The sequence below is a fragment of the Mesoplodon mirus genome (genome assembly GCF_964341445.2).
Source record: "Mesoplodon mirus genome assembly, contig: HAP1_SCAFFOLD_832, whole genome shotgun sequence".
NCBI classification, from domain to species: domain Eukaryota; kingdom Metazoa; phylum Chordata; class Mammalia; order Artiodactyla; family Ziphiidae; genus Mesoplodon; species Mesoplodon mirus.
This window is the reverse complement of record NW_028295206.1, coordinates 109453-126129: the sequence shown is the minus strand read 5'-3', so window position 1 is coordinate 126129 and position 16677 is coordinate 109453. Positions and strand designations below refer to the sequence as shown.

The following is a 16677-nucleotide window of genomic DNA, read 5'->3' as shown; positions in this document are numbered from 1 at the left end:
TTTACCCCTTTTCCCCTTCACATTTCGTCCCACTCCTTTTCTGGCAAAAAGGAGCCTTTTCCTCTCTGTGACCCTAAGAGCATACTGCACAAGGGAAATCGCCCCCATCCAGATGTGGCTCCACTCTTCATTTCTCTTGTCTTCTGCTGCTCTTTTCCTGGTGCTCTTTTTGTCGGTGGGGTGTGGGTAATAGAACAGCCATGGGCTTTGGGGGACTTAAAGTTAAAGCTGTTTGTTTTTTCCTTTTCATTTATAAAAACACTAAACGTTCAATTTCAGAGAACCAAAAATCCCACCTTCCCACAGAACACTACTAAGGGGCATGTCTTCTGCTCCATACCTTTTCTGGTTTTCTTTCTCTCTTGTTAATGCTTTTAAAAACAAATGAGTTTTTTTAATATAAATAAAGTTTTTAAAGTGTGAAAAAAAACAAACACAAAAGAATTAAGAAAATGGTCATAGGAACATACATATTGATAATTACCTTAAACGTGAATGGATTAAATGCTCCAACCAAAAGACACAGGCTTGCTGAATGGATACAAACACAAGACCCATATATATGCTGTCTACAAGAGCCCCACTTCAGACCTACGGACACATACAGACTGAAAGTGAGGGGATGGAAAAAGATATTCCATGCAAATGGAAATCAAAAGAAAGCTGGAGTAGCAATACGCATATCAGATAAAATAGACTTTAAAATAAAGAATGTTACAAAAGACAAGGAAGGACACTATATAATGATCAAGGGATCAATCCAAGAAGAATATATAACAATTATAAATATATATGCATCCAACATAGGACCACCTCAATATATAAGGCAACGGCTAACAGCTGTAAAAGAGGAAATCAACAGTAACACAATAATAGTGGGGGACTTTAACACCTCACTTGCACCAATGGACAGATCATCCAAAATGTAAATAAATAAGGAAACAGAAGCTTTAAATGACACAATAGGCCAGATAGATTTAATTGATATTTATAGGACATTCCATCCAAAAACAGCAGATTACACTTTCTTCTCAAGTGTGCACAGAACATTCTCCAGGATAAATCACATCTTGGGTCACAAACCAAGCCTCAGTAAGTTTAAGAAAATTGAAATCATATCAAGCATCTTTTCTGACCACAACACTATGAGATTAGAAATGAATTACAGTGGAAAAACAAAAAATACACAAACACATGGAGGCTAAACAGTAAATTGCTAAATAACCAAGAGATCACTGAAGAAATCCAAGAGGAAATCAAAAAATACCTAGAGACAAATGACAATGAAAACACAACAATCCAAAACCTATGGGATGCAGCAAAAGCAGTCTTAAGAGGGAAGTTTATAGCTATACAAGCCTACCTCAAGAAACAAGAAAAATCTCAAATAAATAATCTAGCTTTATACCTAAAGGAACTAGAGAAAGAAGAACAAACAAAACCCAAAGTTAGCAGAAGGAAAGAAAACATACAGATCAGAGCAGAAATAAATGAAATAGACACAAAGAAAACAATAGCAAAGATCAATAAAACTAAAAGCTGGTTCTTTGAGAAGATAAACAAAATTGATAAACCATTAGCCAGACTCATCAAGAAAAAGAGGGAGAGGACTCAAATCAATAAAATTAGAAATGAAAAAGGAGAAGTTACAACAGACACCGCAGAAAGACAAAGCATCTTAAGAGACTACTACAAGCAACTCTATGCCAATAAAATGGACAACCTGGAAGAAATGGACAAATTCTTAGAAAGGTATAACCTTCCAAGACTGAACCAGGAGAAACAGAAAATATGAACAGACCAATCACAAGTAATGAAATTGAAGCTGTGATGAAAAATCTTCCAACAAACAAAAGTCCAGGAGCAGATGGCTTCACAGGTGAATTTTATCAAACATTTAGAGGAGAGCTAACACCCATCCTTCTCAAACTCTTCCAAAAAATTGCAGAGGAAGGAGCACTCCCAAACTCATTTTACGAGGCCACCATCACCCTGATACCAAAACCAGACAAAGATACGGCAAAAAAAGAAAATTACAGACCAATATCACTGATGAATATAGATGCAAAAATCCTCAACAAAATACTAGCAAACAGAATCCAACAATGCATTAAAAGGATCATACACCATGATCAACTGGGATTTATCCCAGGGATGCAAGGATTCTTCAATATACACAAATCAATCAATGTGATACACCATATTAACAAATTGAAGAATAAAAACCATATGATCATCTCAATAGATGCAGAAAAAGCTTTCAACAAAATTCAACACCAATTTATGATAAAAACTCTCCAGAAAGTGGGCATAGAGGGAACGTACCTCAACATAATAAAGGTCATATATTACAAACCCACAGCAAACATCATTCTCAATGGTGAAAAACTGAAAGCATTTCCTCTAAGATCAGGAACAAGACAAGGATGTCCACTCTCACCACTATTATTCAACATAGTTTTGGAAGTCCTAGCCTCAGCAATCAGAGAAGAAAAAGAAATAAAAGGAATATAAATTGCAAAAGAAGAAGTAAAACTGTCACTGTTTGCAGATGACATGATACCATACATAGAGAATCCTAAAGATGCCACCAGAAAACTACTAGAGCTAATCAAAGAATTTGGTAAAGGTGCAGGATACAAAATTAATGCACCGAAATCTCTTGCATTCCTATACACTAATGATGAAAAATATGAAAGAGAAATTAAGGAAACACTCTCATTTACCATTGCAACAAAAAGAATAAAATACCTAGGAATAAACCCTCCTAGGGAGACAAAAGATCTGTATGCAGAAAAGTATAAGACACTGATGAAAGAAATTAAAGATGGTACCAACAGATGGAGAGATAAACCATGTTCTTGGATTGGAAGAATCAATATTGTGAAAATGACTATACTACCCAAAGCAATCTACAGATTCAATGCAATCCCTATCAAATTACCAATGGCATTTTTTACAGAACTAGAACAAAAAATCGTAAAATTTGTATGGAGACAAAAAAGACCCCGAATACCTAATGCAGTCTTGAGGGAAAAAAAAACGCAGATGGAGGAATTAGACTCCCTGACGTCAGGCTATATTACAAAGCTACAGTAATCAAGACAATATGGTACTGGCAGAAAAACAGAAACATAGATCAATGGAACAAGATAGAAAGCCCAGAGGTAAACCCACACACCTATGGTCAACTAATCTATGACAAAGGAGGCAAGGACATACAATGGAGAAAGACAGTCTCTTCAATAAGTGGTGCTGGGAAAACTGGACAGATACATGGAAAGAATGATATTAGAACACTCCCTAACACCATACACAAAAATAAACTCAAAATAGATTAGAGACCTAAATGTAAGACTGGACACTATAAATCTCTTAGAGGAAAACATAGGAAGAACACTCTTTGACATTAATCACAGCAAGATCTTTTTTGATCCACCTCCTAGAGTAATGGAAATAAAAACAAAAATAAACAAATGGGACCTAGTGAAACTTCAAAGCTTTTGCACAGGAAAGGAAACCATAAACAAGATAAAAAGACAACCCTCAGAATGGGAGAAAATATTTGCAAACAAATCAACGGACAAAGGATTAATCTCCAAAACATATAAACAGCTCATGCAGCTCAATATTAAAAAAACAAACAACCCAATCCAAAAATGGGCAGAAGACCTAGATAGACAGTTCTCCAAAGAAGACATACAGATGGCCAAGAAGCACATGAAAAGCTGTTCAACATCACTAATTATTAGAGAAATACAAATCAAAACTAGAATGAGGTATCACCTCACACCAGTTAGAATGGGCTTCATCAGAAAATGTACAAACAACAAAGGCTGGACAGGGTATGGAGAAAAGAGAACCCTCTTGCACTGTTGGTGGGAATGTAACTGATACAGCCACTATGCAGAACAGTATGGAGGTTCCTTAAAAAACTAAAAATAGAATTACCATATGATCCAGCAATCCCACTACTGGGCATATACCCTGAGAAAACCATAATTCAAAAAGACACATGCACCCCAATGTTCACTGCAGCACTATTTACCGTAGGCAGGTCATGGACGCAACCTAAATGCCCATCGACAGACGAATGGATAAAGAAGATGGGGTACATATATACAATGGAATATTACTCAGCCATAAAAAAGGAATGAAATTGGGTCATTTGTTGAGACGTGGATGGATCCAGAGACTGTCATACAGAGTGAAGTAAGTCAGAAAGAGAAAAACAAATATCGTATATTAACGCATATATGTGGAACCTAGAAAAATGGTACAGATGAACTGGTTTGCAGGGCAGAAATTGAGGCACAGTTGTAGAAAACAAACGTATGGACACCAAGGAGGGAAAACCGCAGGGCGTTGGGGATGGTGGTGGGATGAATTGGGAGATTGGGAATGACATGTATACACTGATGTGTATAAAATTGATGACTAATAAGAACCTGCTGTATACATTAAAAAAAAGACAAATCAAAGAAGAAAGCAAGAAATGTAAAAGTGAAAGTTTAAAGCCTGTTTCATCACAAGCGTCCCTTTATCATTTCACATCCATGAGCTCTGTAAATGGTTTAAAACAGTGGTTCTCAAGTGTCACCTGAGCATCCCTGGAGTCCCAAGACTCAACCGTTCAAGGGGTCCAAGAGGTCAAAACTATTTTCACAATAACAGTAAACGTTATTTCCATTCTCATTCTGTTTTAAGTGTACAGAGCAGTTTTCCAGAGACAAGATATGTGATAACGTCATACTTCTAATGGCTAATAGAATGTATGAGTGTGTGTTTGTATTTTAAATTTTTCAGTTTTATTTTCCAATACAGTAAACATCAGTAGATACAACCTACTTAAACAAAAGTTCCTTGGGATTCTCAATAATTTTTAAAAGTATAAAAGGATCCTATATATCTGCATCATAAAAAATAACAAACAAATAAATAAAAGGATCTTAAAGCCCAAAACGTTCAGAATTACTGTTTTACAAGATTGTGTCTATCAAATCGTCATTAAGGTATGATTACTTTCCCCCACTTTTAATAATCAAAGACCACACACACGCACACACACACACACACACACACAGAGTCTGCTAATCAAAACATCTGGTTGGTTTAAGCTCATCCGTGTAACACCACTAAAATGAAATAATTAAATTTGAAATACAATTGACATGTTAGCAAGTGAAGCTTTACTCTAGGTTAAGGTCAGAATTCAAATAAGCATTTTATAAAACTGGAAAAATCTTAGAATCTAATAATTAACCTCTGAGAATCCCTAAGAAGTACAGAGATTCCTAACTGAGAACTTTAGGGTATTGAAACGTACATAGAAACATCTGAGTTAAAGCTTACATTTTAAAAATATCTTTTTCTTATGCTTGTAAATATCTTTTTTTCAAAACATGGATACCAACAATAACATGTGCCTTATTTATGTCAAATCCTTCAATTAAACTTGCAAAAACAAAAGAAAAAAGAATTAGGAATATGAAGGCTGTGAGCGTTTCAAATATTTTAGTGTACCTCTTTCCAGAGTGAAATTTGCACTGCAAAATTTACCTGATCTGGCTGTTTGTAAATCCTTCATTCCTACTGCTTTATTAGGAACAGAATCTTTCACTCCAACTGCAGGCTGAATGGGTTTTGAAACAAGTTGATTAATAAATAATGTACATTTGATACAATCTGTAGTTAATAATTCAAGACAAAAATATAAGTTTTTACCTTCAAGTGAGGATATTTTTCAGGAGAATCTAAAAGGCAAAAGGGACATAGAATCAATTACACGTAACTATGAAAGCCAACTATATATTCATGCAGTTAGTACTGAGCAGAACCCTCATGCTTGGCCTTGGCAGTGAATACTTTAGGTTTTGGTGTTTTGTTTCTTGGGGGAAGTTAGGACTGCAACAAGACAGACATATGAATCCACTATAGATACTGAAGAAAAAATAGGAGTACAGGTTTAACAAAACATGCAGTTAAGATTTCAAAAGGAAGATTATGTTCCAAAAGCCTTTATAAAATAGAAAAATGCACATGTACCAATGTGAACATGCTGATTGATGAGGAGAAAAGTGATCTTTAATCAGAGCAACAAATCATGACCCCGAGAAGGTAAATGTGAAAGCTGATGGTAAAATGCAACAGCACATCTTGAATGCAATACAGCAGCATCATTTACACCGTTATACTACAGGTATTTATCATGTTCTTCAGTTTGTCCTGTAATTTAGGAAGTGCACAGTTGGGATGACAGTTCAGTTGAATGTATAATTCATTTCTCATCAGAGAAAGGGTTATGAACTGATCAGCTTGGATATACACTTGTAGAATAATAGTTCATAAAAATATTCATGTTTTTCCATACCCATGTGGGCTACTGGTATGCCTACATTTCTTGGATCCTCTAGTTTAGTCATCTTAAAGTTTCTCGATCCACTCATGCAAGAAGGTATATAAGGCACATCTAAGAAATAACGTATTATAAGTTTTCAACATCGAAGTACGATTATCAAAAGGGAAAAAGTAAATTTTACTGCCACAGAATTATTAGATATTAAAAATCTTTCATATTTCAAAATCAGTGTAGTATTTACTGAAAATAACAATTCTAGCATTTAGGGAATGAACCCTATTAATTTCTTTTGTTTCCAAAATTAGTTTGGTTCAGTATATCATGCTAATGTTTAAAAGGATTTTTGTGAAACAATTATCATCAAAAAATTAGCTATCTTAGGGACTCCCCTGGCGGTCCAGTGGTGAAGACCCCATGCTTCTACTGCAGGAGGCACGGGTTCAATCCCTGGTCGGGGAAATTAAGATCCCACATGCCAAGCCAAGCAGCCAAAAAAAAAAAACCACAAACCTATCTTAAAAAAACAAAAAACAGCCAATGCTTCCATATTCAAATTAATCTCATTTGAATAACACATACCAACACAACATATATCTTTGATGCCTGATAGTTACAAGGAGGAGCTGGGGTTTACCTCAATTCTAGCACCCACTCCTGCTTCCAGTATTCTCTGGAGCAGCAATGACCTAACCTTGTTTCAGTGTAAATACACTGAAGTCATCTAACGAGAGTTCTCTCAAGTTTCCTCATCACCTCCACAATCACCTCCCTAACACCCTTCTTTCCCCCCTCTTTCCTTTCACTATATTCTTTCCTCTTCAAAGGTAGTCTCTGGATCTGTGGTCTTAATTCTCTCCCTTTGACATTCTTTTTATGGATCATCCCCACCACTTCTTTTTTCCTCTTTGCTTAGCAGTGGCACCTTACATCTATAAGTTCTACTTCAACGCTTTGCTACCCTCTGGCTATAAACACACTCAGAAAGAAAAACAAAATAATACTCTTCCTTGATCCTGTTCTGTCTTGAACTATCCAGTGGCTCCTCTTCCAGATTTCTCTCAATGCAAGCCTACACCCTTGCTACTCTGAGAGCTTGTCAGAAATGCACAATCCCAGACCTGCTGCTCAGCATGTGCACTTTTCACAAGGTCCCCAGGGGACTAATTAAAATTTGAGAAACTCTGGCCTATCAGTCTGCTTCTACATTCCCACAGTAAGAGTGGGAAAGCTTTGCTGTTCGTCTCTGACAAGTTTCGGTGCTGGAAGCTCACTTCAAATTTGTCTCACGTTTCAAATACTCTTCTCTTCCCTTTTCTAAAGACCTATTTTACTTTGCCCCCGTCCTCCACAGACCCCTGCTTCCTTTTCCTTCATTTACTCCCTGTAACCTCTGCCTCTCTCATTCTTTAGTCCTTCTTTCCTCTTCCTCATTTCCCGACTTTCCTTAGGTTGTAGAGTACCTTGAAACGGAACTAATAATTTAGCTCCTTAAAGGGGACTCTCAATTTAATCTGTGGCTGACACCAGATAAGATACACAGCTTCCCTCCTTTTCTCATCTTTTTCCTCACTATGCATTTGACAGGTGATTTTCCTTTTTTTTTTTTGCATCAACAGTGTTATGTTTTTTTAATAGTTTTCAGAATATAAGCTGCGTAGCTTTTTAGAATAAAAAATGATATAACTTCAGGTACATGCTTTAGGACACTTGGTTAAACAACAAGCAAACTGTGTCTTTGAGGACCACCTCAAAAGGGTGGCACACTTCACAGTGTAACTTGGTAACAGACATGGAGATAGATGATTATATCATGGCATGTTGTCTACAAAAGAACATCTGGACACTCAGAGCTTAAATAGAACACACCACACAGTTAGGTATTCAAGCACTGCTTTTTGGCCAAATAAAAACTGCCTAAAAACTGCTGATGGATTTTTGACAAGAAAAAAAGATGTAGCTGCTTAGTTCTTCTGATACAGCACTTCTTTTCCAGAATGAGACAGGCTCAGTTCAACTTGAAATCAGTGTGAGGAATGATACTTCCTCTTAACCGACAGGTGATTTTCTTTGGCTATTAGAATATATCAGAATTCCCATTTTAAATCAACATGCTGTCAAATGACTTTTTCATAAAAATATAGTTCTTACCTTCTACTTGTCCATTTAATATATTTTTTCCTCTTTGACCTGCAGCTCCAGATAAATGATCAACATACTTCTCTGGAAGTCTCTCAGAGATACTCTGTTAAAATTGATATTAATAATGAGTTGCATAAAGCTTTCCTAATCCCCTTCTAATAGCTGGAAATACCCTACTTTTTAAAAATTTCCTACTTTACAAGCAATTAGATTTAAAAATAAGAGAAGCATGCATTGAAAACCCAAACACTGAAATAGAAAACTTCATATACACTCTCTAGATCAAGTCTATCTTTTATCCTCATTTGGCTACTGACTCTGTAAACTGAGCATGGAAAGCCAGAGGAATTATTTTCACAGACAAAAAATGTGCCTGACTTACAGGCACATTTCAGCAAAGAATTAACTTCAAAACACCTAACTCTACTTTACATTCATTGTCAAAAGAAGAGAGTATTTTTAAAAAATATGTGTTTAAATAAATGCTTTAATAAGTACCCTTGCTATAAATTTAAAATATTTCTAAAGACAGAAATTTTTTAGTATTAAATTAATATACTTGGCATGAAAATAAACCATGAAGTATTTCATGTTGAGCATAAACAGAACACTGTAGAAGCTGCTTCATTTAGGTAAACAAGGGCTTATAAGAATCTGTAATTTGATAAAATTTTTATTAATAGGAAAAATAGTTGAATAAAATAGCGAAGTAGCAATAAAAACTGTTATGTTTAAATAATAGGAGAAAATTTAAATATAGTTATGCAACTCTTCAAAAAAGTACAGCAAGCTTTAATAAGGGAAGAATAAGAACATTTATTTATTAATAATCTAAATGTGCCAAGCTTTTCTTATGCACATTTTATTTTCTACATACAACAACAATGATAAAAGTGATTGTAAGGACAGTTACCCCACTACCTGTTTCCTGGTCCTTCCAAGATGCGAGAGTGTAATGATGGGATCCGCTGCTCTCTTTGTCCAGAATGTCCCTCTCCTGGACCCTGACATGACTGGCTCTTTCCCATCCTCCCCTTGGTAGCTTTTCTCACATGCAGATCTTTTCTGACTACCTAAATTCCACTCCCACTCCCATCCCCATCCTAACTACAAACTCTCTCAATGTTGTCTAACGTAACATTCTCCATTTTCTTTGTCTCTCACTGTTGTGGCCTCTCCCGTTGAGGAGCACAGGCTCTGGACGCGCAGGCTTAGCGGCCATGGCTCACGAGCCCAGCCGGTCTGCGGTACGTGGGATCTTCCCGGACCGGGGAACGAACCTGTATCCCCTGCATCGGCAGGTGGACTCTCAACCACTGCGCCACCAGGGAAGCTCTCTCCATTTTCTTTACATGAAGGACTTAACAGTGACTTATAAAGGATTCCTGTTGGGTTTTATGTTCCCACCACTACAGCCTTACCCCTCAATTGGTACAGTCAGTGTCTAACTGCCCAGTATATAGTTGGTATTCAATAACAGGAATTTATTTAAGAACAAAACATTTAAAATGTCGAGAGGACCTCAAGTACCAAAGCACTTGATACCTATAGGAGATCTCTGATAACAGTCTATAGAAACTTAACATACCCCAAGCTAGAAATCCACATGCCCGTTCTAATTTTCCTATTCATAACACTACTGTCATTTTATTGTCCTTCAGGTTTTAAAAAAGTGCCCCAGCATTTAGTGAGTCACTAATTGCCACTGTGATCATTTTTGTCTTACATTTCTATAGCACCCTTTACAGTTTACAAGGTGTGTTCACAGCTCTTACCACATCTGTTCCCTACACCTACCTGACAAGTGGGTACCAGTACCATTTTTACGAAGGACGTCACTGACGCTCAACCAGGGTAGACAAGTTTTTCCGAGATCCCACAGCTCGTGACAGAACCAGGATGCTACCATGTCTTTTGACTTTAAACACAGTGCTGTATCACTGCAGCAGCTGCCTAGGTCTAACAGATCAGGCCCTTCTTATCTCTTTCCATAGCTGTCACCTTACAACAGGTCATCATTACTTTATATTTACGTTACTTCAAGTATGGCTGCCATAAAGGTACTCAACGCACACTAGTTTATCCAAAATGGTGTGTACTTATTAAAACATCGCTAAACCTAACTGTTGTTATTATAACGCCACATACTTATTATTCCCCATTCTTTTGCTTCTCTTGAAACGTTCCTTGCAGATCTATTTGAAAATCCAAATGTACTAATACTTTCAAGTCTCAGGCACTATCTTTTTCAGGTCTAAGTGGTAAAAAACTACATTTCAACCTGTTTCTCTCTGAACCTCACTAGGAGTTTTACACATCCATATGTACCAAAGAAACATACATTTGCTTGGGAGACTGGGACTGACAGATACACCCTACTATATATAAAATAGATCAATAATAAGGACCTCCTGTATAGCACAGAGAACTCTACTGAATACTCTGTAATGGCCTATATGGGGAAGGAATCGAAAAAAGAGTGGATATATGTATAACTGATTCACTTTGCTGTATATCTGAAAGTAACACAACATTGTAAATCAACTAGACTCCAACAAAAATTTTTTAAAAAAAGAAAAGAAAAAAGAAACATACATTTGGCCATAGGCTGACCTGGAATAATGCTTCAGTTTTTAGATAAATTTAACTTCAGAACCTAAACTGATTCCTTATGACTTCTAAGCCTTGGTTTTTTCTCTGTGCTACACTGGTTTCATTAGGTGGATCTTGCAAATTAACAAAAGCGTACTATGTGGTAGTTATTATACTTAGCACACAATTATTTAGTTAATTACAGGTTAAATATATAAGGAAAAACTTTGATGGGCAAATGCAAAGGTGAGAAAGTAAAGTCAAAGCATCCCCCCTTTTATGTTTTAACATCACTCAGTGTTTATATTTTAAAATAAAAAATAATAATAATAATAGAAGACAGTACCTCAGAATCCCAAGGTGATTCTATACCTTCCTCTTCTCCTAATCCTAATGCTGACATCATATCTGTAGAGTGCAGCCAAAGATACATTAATGAGAACATTTACTGCTATGAATTTTAAATACATACATGTCTATCTCCATCCACAAATATTTAAATAAAATAAAGTAGCAGAAAAGAATTTCAGAAGGTTGAGGCATTCTTAGGAAGAAAAATAGTTGGTAGTAGTTGGGATACTTCTGAGGAAACAGAGCAAAAGAAACATACTTTAAAAGAAATGGAAAGAAAAAAAAAAAGGGCTTCCCTGGTGGCGCAGTGGTTGAGAGCCCACCTGCCGACGCAGGGGATATTGGTTTGTGCCCCGGTCCGGGAAGATCCCACATGCCGTAGAGTTGCTGGGCCCGTGAGCCGTGGGCACTGGGCCTGTGCGTCTGTAGCCTGTGCTCCGCAAAGGGAGAGGCCACAGCAGTGAGAAGCCCGCGTACCGCAGAAAAAATAAAAAGAAAGAAACGGGTAGTAAATTTGGATCTACACACTTTAGATGTTTTTAGACTAGCCTTTAAGCATAGAAAAAAATTCATAAATATTCACTAACTCACCACTCCTATTATTTTTCTGAGCTCCATCAACAGAAGTCAAATTGTTATGATCTGTTTGCTCTTGTGGAGTGCTTTCAATATCAGTATCATTTTCTTTTACTCCTATTTCTGGATTTGTTGCTCCTTCCTATAAAAACAAAACAAAACAAACACCTCATTCCAGAAAACATCATATTCATTCATTTGGTCATTCAATCAATCAGTAAGACCACAAACATTTACTGGATCTATCAAATCATCGGCACTATCCTGGGAGAAAAGCTGGAAATATAAATAGATGACCGATTCTCCTCTGTAGTCCAGGAGAAGTAGAGCTACATGAAAACAAGTAAGAACAGCAAAGTATCATTCAAAAGCTCTACAACTGATGTGAACAGAGTACAGGAAGGGCACACAGGAAAGAGGAGTCAGCTGTATCTGGGTAGCTCAGGAAATGCTGCAAAGACAGGTCTGTGTCTTAAAAGACACACACAGTGTAGAGCAGGGATGTGAAGGGGATTCTAGAAAGGGCAGCCTGAGCAAAAGGACGAGGCGTGAAACAACATAACAAGTCACGTGGAAAACTAGAACACAGTTACCGGGAATGGTATGGAGAGACAAAACTGGAGGATCAGAGCCAAACCAAAAAAAGCAAGTGTCCTCCTAGAACATGAACTTTCTCCTTCATGTGATGGGGATCCACTACATAAGTAGAGGTGTTACATCTTCACAAATATATTTTAGAAAGGTCACTCTGGCAGCAACGTAAAGATGAACATCAGGGGAGCAAAACTAGAAAAGAGCATTTCAAAATTATAAGTGAGAAAGTAATAGGAAATGAAAAATGGTAAGCAGGTAGAAAATACTGAACTTGATGAGCAACAGGATGTGGTGATTTCAGGGAGGGATGGAGTCCAGGATTTTTCCTGCTTTGGTATTTCAGTGATGTTATCTACTAGGATGGGGAAGACAGATGACAGAGTAGCTTACAAAGAGTCAGGAAAGAGGAAAGCATCAGGGACAATGTCTTCAGTTTGGGGCATAACAAATTTGAGGCACCCAGGGGACTTAGAGGAAAGATTTGGATAAATGCATTTGGATTAGTAATAGATAAACTTATTCAGGAAAAGCATATGATGTTAAGATAAATATCTGTAAAATATACTAACCTGGTATAATTAAATGATGCAAACCTATGCAGAGTTCTGAACTTTTGAAAATATAAACAAGACTGGGGAAGAAAACTATGAGATTCAATTTTTCGATTATATATTGCAACATTTGTTTAAGGATAAAAATATACACTTTCATGAATATGCACAAATATTCATTTCTGGGATATTATAGCAATAAGCATTTTTAAGTGTAATGAAAAGATTTAATTGTAAAACACCAACTCAAGAGACTACAGGAAAACTCCTTTTCAAAAATTAATCGTAAAACATAAGTTTGAAATTGTAGAAGAGAATGTTTATGTGATTATGGAATTATGAGGCATTTTTAAGTACTACTATGATGTATGGAAGAAATATAAAACCCTATTTTAAAATTCACATGGTTTCCTTATTCACCTGTGAACAGCACGCTAATAACTCTTACTATCTACGCCTTATAGAATGGCAGTTAAAGATTGGGGAAATGATATAGAACTAAAAAAAATTAGTAAAACTATGATTATCCAAGTTGGAGATTTAAAAGTTCTCAGATACATCTATGATTAACAAACAGGACCCAATATTCACATGAGGGAAGAACAAAGCGACTAAAAAATCAAGTAACCAGGATTCCTGGGTTTTAGATATGAAAAAACTTACATGTTAGTTTAACTTGTATAACAAAATATTTACATGCTAGTTTAACCATAAATACTGAAGTTAATAAAGTTTCTCAAGAATAACATGAAATGTACCTACTGCTGGAGATATTTTAAAAAGTAAAAAATTATCTTGCAAAGATAATTTTGTACACTCTGCTGGTAATTTTTCCTTCCTTATTATTTTATAATAACAAGTAGTTTATATTAGAAAAAAATCATAAATTGTGCTTTCATTCATTTGATGTGTGTATATGTGCCCATTATGTGCAGATATTACTAGGAAAAGATAAATCAGAATCTCTCCAGAAAAAATGATTTCTATATTTTTTTCTTTAAGACTGTTGCAGTTTAAAATTTTCTCATTTCATGACTTGAAATTAAGAACCTCATTTACACAATTAGAAATTATAATCTTAGTGAAAGACTAGATAAAATACTTATTTACTTCCTCTCTGTTTATTCTCAAAAAGATCTAAAACACCTACCAAGATGATTCCAAATAGTAAGATAAATTAGTTAAGTATATACCAAACAGTAAGTAAGAAACCACAAGAAACAGAAGGGCCCCAAATTCTTAATTCATAATAAATCTGATAAGGCCTAAAACAGAGCTCTTCTTGCATTATCTATGAACAAAGGTTTTGCTAGATTAAATATAAGACATAACCTTATTAATTTAAAAGTGAGAATTTTTTAAAAAGGAAAAAACTTCAAATTAAAACTAACTTCCACATGGAACTATATTCAATACCTTGTAATCAACTATAATGGAAAAGAATTGAAAAGAATATAGATATATACATATATATGTATAACCAAGTCATTTTGCTGTACACCTGAAACTAACGCAGTATTGTAAATCAATTACACTTCAATTAAAAAACAACAACAACCAAAAAAAGGTAAGGATCAAATTCTCTTTCAGTTCTTCATAAAAATCAACTATATGTCATTCAAAAGAGTATGAGCATTTTTTCCCATGACCTGATTTTCTCTTGTTAATTTGAATTTGATATAATTTCTATCATATTTTATAATATAGAGTTCCTGCTCACACTTAACCCCACTATTTCTGTTGTTTGTATAATAATCTCTCTCATCTTGACCCTCATTCAATCTTTAAATTCATCTTGTCCTTCTTAAATGAATTATTCCCCTTCATCCCCCTCCCCATTTTCATATTCATCTAGTTGTTCTTTCTAGTTGCTTTCTCATTCTTTCCTTTCATAATGGCATACTTCAGAATGGTTTACTGCCACCAACGTTCATAAATCTCAATCCTGCACATATATTGCTCTTGTTATTACACTGTTTTCTATCATGATCTTGAGGAATTCCATTTCTGTAAGGGATCCTTTTCATCACTGTAAGAATCAGGGGGCTGGTATGTGAAAAAGCACAGAAAAAAAAGTTAAAAACAAAACAGAACAACTTACCTTTGTAAGACCAAGGCCTGCTAAAGACTTGAGAGGTTTTGGGAGAGGTTCAGGTGATGGGAAAGCAGGATGAGAGACGCCCTGGATTGATGGTTTGGGAAAGGTTTTGACCACATCTTCATTTCCACTATTAGAACTATTGTGCTCAAAGAAGGTTCTCTCTTCTGGTCTCACGATGCCACATTTTGCTTCTACTATAGTGAAAACAAGGTGGAGTGCATGAGAACATCCATAATTTCAAATCAGTGAATAACACAAGAAGGATAGTCTTCAAATAACTTACTGTTTTCCTTGGATTGCTGAAAAGCACTCATTAGCTTTGTTAAGCTTGGTTTCAGGACATTCTAGAGAAGAAAACAAGAGCTTTAAGAATAAGAAGTATTGGGAATTCCCTGGCGATCCAGTGGTTAAAACTCCATGCTTCCACTGCAGTGGGCATGGGTTCAACCCCTGGTCGGGGAAATAAGATCCTGCACTGCTTGTGGGATCTTAATTCCCCGACCAGGGATTGAACCTGGGTCCTTGGCAGTGAGAGCGTGGAGTCCTAACCACTGGACAACCAGGGAATTCCCTGAATATACGCTTAATGGAATGCTTCAGAAAACACAGCGAAATCCCTTCATAATATGGATTTTGAGAAACAGAATTTTAATTTCTAAATTTCCATAATTTCGACTGTTATTTTAGGCTTAATGCAGAACCAAAGACAGAAACAGAGAAAAAAAAAGCTCTCTCCTAACAACTCTATGATACCAAAATAAAAATTGTCCAAGAAAAAAGAACTAGATGATATATGCTACATAGTTTTGGAACTGAAAGGCCCCAGGAAAATTCTATGATTATTACAGTAAGTAACTGTATCCACTAAAGATTTCATTTAAGCATGAGTATATATAAATCACGTCAGTATGGTTGAAAAGTCACAGTAAGAATCCTTATCCTTGACCAAATTTCGTATTTCCTCCCTTGTGGGAAAGTGCTTCCCAATACACTTTTCCTCTCACTATCTACTTCCCAGCCCATTTCCTCTTCAGCCCCGACCTTCAGTATTTAGCAAAGTAAAAAAAAAAATTCAACTAGTCATATTTTTATAAAATGGTTTGCTCTGACCAACTTTCTACTACAAACATAAAACAATGAGAGGTAGACCACTGCTAAACTTTAAAAGTTAATACTACACAAAACTAAATTCAAAGCAGGAAAACTAATTTCACAGGAGAGAACTTTACCTTGGTATCAAAATCTAAGTCTTCATCATCTGATGTAGGCCATGAATCATCAACACCAGGTTTGTTGGAAAGGCTTCAGAGCAAAAATATATAACAAAAATGAGTGACTTCATTTCTTTAACCGAAAACAAACAAACAAAATCAAGTGAAAGGTTGGTTATCTATATATTAAATGATGTTTTCTGA

General features: G+C 35.8%; 1 protein-coding gene across 1 annotated transcript in view; it reads right to left on the bottom strand.

The window, feature by feature from the left end:
- The window catches only part of LOC309797651 (ankyrin repeat domain-containing protein 26-like), a 137792-nt gene that overhangs the window by 96249 nt on the left and 24866 nt on the right, over positions 1 to 16677 (bottom strand). Inside the window, exons 7-10 of the mRNA XM_082646112.1 lie at positions 16492 to 16564; positions 15546 to 15606; positions 15263 to 15456; positions 12032 to 12158 (exon numbers count right to left, since the gene is read on the bottom strand). Coding sequence (XP_082502238.1) covers positions 12032 to 12158; positions 15263 to 15456; positions 15546 to 15606; positions 16492 to 16564 — 455 coding nt within the window. The remainder of the gene's footprint in view (positions 1 to 12031; positions 12159 to 15262; positions 15457 to 15545; positions 15607 to 16491; positions 16565 to 16677) is intronic.